This window comes from Lucilia cuprina, chromosome 6, assembly GCF_022045245.1.
Source record: "Lucilia cuprina isolate Lc7/37 chromosome 6, ASM2204524v1, whole genome shotgun sequence".
In the NCBI taxonomy this organism is placed as follows: Eukaryota; Metazoa; Arthropoda; class Insecta; order Diptera; family Calliphoridae; genus Lucilia; species Lucilia cuprina.
Window position 1 is genome coordinate 48,967,826 of NC_060954.1, and position 2,863 is coordinate 48,970,688.

The following is a 2,863-nucleotide window of genomic DNA, read 5'->3' on the forward strand; positions in this document are numbered from 1 at the left end:
GTCTATAGTCTAGTCTATAGTCTAGTCTATAGTCTAGTCTATAGTCTAGTTTATAGTCTAGTCTATAGTCTAGTCTATAGTCTGGTCTATAGTCTAGTCTATAGTCTATTCTATAGTCTAGTCTATAGTCTAGTCTAGTCTAGTCTATAGTCTAGTCTATAGTCTAGTCTATAGTCTAGTCTATAGTCTAGTCTATAGTCTGGTCTATAGTCTAGTCTAGTCTATAGTCTATTCTATAGTCTAGTCTATAGTCTAGTCTATTGTCTAGTCTATTGTCTAGTCTATAGTCTAGTTTATAGTCTAGTCTATTGTCTGGTCTATATTCTAGTCTATCGTTTAGTCTATACTCTCATCTATAGTTTAGTCTATAGTCTAGTCAAGTCTAGAGTCTAGTTTATAGATCAATACGAATAACACAATAACTTGTATTAGTTAGAAACTAAATTTAATCTTTATCCATTTCTTTCTTAACAGATCCCTCAGAACCGCTCGATATCGACAATCATTTGGCTCAACACATGATACAACGGCTCGATCAATCTCCCATGCATACGATTCACCATCAGACCGGTGACGAATCAAATTCGAATCTGGTACAGCATATAAAGAGTGAAGTAATCGATGCCAAACAACACCAGCAGCAGCAGCAACAACAGCAGCAACAACAAGCTGCTGCTGTAGCTGCCGCTCATCATCAAGCTCAACAGCAGCAGTTGCATGCACAACAATTAGCAGCAGCGCAAGGACAAACACATCAGCAGCAACAACAGCAACAGGCCCACCAGCAGCAGCAACAACAGCAGCAGGCACATCAACATCACCAACAGCAACAGGCCCACCAGCAGCAGCATCATCAGGAAATAACCGGAGCCACCGTTATGGAGATTGATCCGAGCCAAATAAAACATGAGCCGGGCATGATAATAACACCGGAAATTGTAAATATGATGACGACAGGGCATATGGGTGAGTTGCGATTCATTTTGTTTTCGATTACAATATTTGAAAATTTTCTTTAAATTATTCTACAAAAAATTTTAAACTATTCTCAAAAAGTTAAAACTGTTAAATGACCTAAAATCATTAGCAATGTAACCAAATCTACACAATTTTCAACTTTACAAAATTTTCTACAATCGATATTTATTTTTCCCCTTACTTTTTTCTCTTTCAAAAAACTGTCCTTCCAGACATGTACAATTCCGATACGAGCGATGATTCAATGATGATTGCCAACGGTTCACCACATGATCAAAATGAACCCCATTATACGAATTTAGATCAACAGCATGGCGATATGAAAGGTCAGTTTAATGGTCCCAAAACTTGGACACAAGATGATATGAATTCAGCTTTAGATGCACTGAAGAATCAAAACATGAGCCTGACGAAAGCATCCGTTACCTATGGCATCCCCTCAACCACACTTTGGCAAAGGGCCCACCGCATGGGCATCGAAACACCGAAGAAGGAAGGAGGTACAAAATCATGGAACGAAGACTCACTCAACAATGCACTGGAGGCTTTGCGTTCGGGACAAATATCGGCGAATAAAGCATCGAAAGCCTTTGGTATACCTTCGTCAACGTTGTACAAAATAGCACGACGTGAAGGTATACGATTGGCAGCGCCTTTTAATGCCGCCCCCACCACCTGGACGCCGGAAGATTTGGAAAGGGCCTTGGAGGCAATACGTGCTGGGCATACATCGGTACAGAAGGCAAGTGCAGAATTTGGTATACCCACAGGTAAGTTAAAAAGAGAAAAAAGAAAACAAACGTACAAAGGGTTTTTCGTTGTACAAAATTATTTGTTCTACGCCGCACTATTGGGGGAGTTGTTATTACTAATTGGTGTGCGTGTGTTTGTTTAGAGAACATAATTATATTTATTTTATTTTCTTCAACCAAAAAACCCTTTACTCACCCTTGTCCCCATTAAGGCACATTGTATGGTCGTTGTAAACGTGAGGGCATCGAATTATCCCGTTCAAATCCTACACCCTGGTCTGAAGATGCTATGAATGAAGCTTTAAATTCTGTGCGGTAAGTGTGACTTGCTTTTATGTTCATTCCTCAATATTCGATCTAATTAATTATTTTTTTTTTTTTTCGTTTCCATATAGCATTGGCCAAATGTCTATAAATCAAGCTGCTATCCATTATAATTTACCTTATAGTTCATTATATGGTCGTTTTAAGCGTGGTAAATACGATGTAGCCAATACGAGTGGTACTTCCATTAATAATACATCGGGCAATACCTCTGGTAGTATTGAAATTATTGAACATAGTCAAGAGAATTCGGTAAGTATTTAATTTGTTGTAAATTATATGTATGTATGTATGTATGTATGTATGTATGTATGTATGTATGTATGTATGTATGTATGTATGTATGTATGTATGTATGTATGTATGTATGTATGTATGTATGTATGTATGTATGTATGTATGTATGTATGTATGTATGTATGTATGAATGTATGTATGTATGTATGTATGTATGTATGTATGTATGTATGTATGTATGTATGTATGTATGTATGTGTTTCGTTTTTTGTTTATATTATTAACTCAATTCGTTTCAACTTCATATCATTTCTAATATTTTATGTTTTATTATTTAGTTGGAAAAAATAATGAGTTTCAAAGTGTTGCTGCAGCTCGATAATAGCTTTGCATTACTTCTAGTTCAGTTCTAGTTCAGTTCTAATTCAGTTCTAGTTCAGTTCTAGTTCTAGTTCAGTTCTAGGTTAGTTCTAGTTCAGTTCTTGTTCAGTTCTAGTTCAGTTCTAGTTCAGTTCTAGTTCAGTTCTAGTTCAGTTCTAGTTCAGTTCTAGTTCAGTTCTAGTTCAGTTCTA

General features: G+C 36.6%; 1 protein-coding gene across 1 annotated transcript; it reads left to right on the forward strand.

The window, feature by feature from the left end:
* Window positions 1-464: 464 nt before the first annotated feature.
* LOC111679482 (nuclear transcription factor Y subunit beta) lies at window positions 465-2,333 on the forward strand (the record flags this gene model as incomplete). The annotated part of the gene is made up of 4 exons (XM_046954148.1): window positions 465-966; window positions 1,191-1,748; window positions 1,943-2,045; window positions 2,126-2,333. Coding segments are annotated over 4 exons (1,356 nt in total), but the record flags the coding sequence as incomplete, so codon positions are not given.
* Window positions 2,334-2,863: the final 530 nt, after the last annotated feature.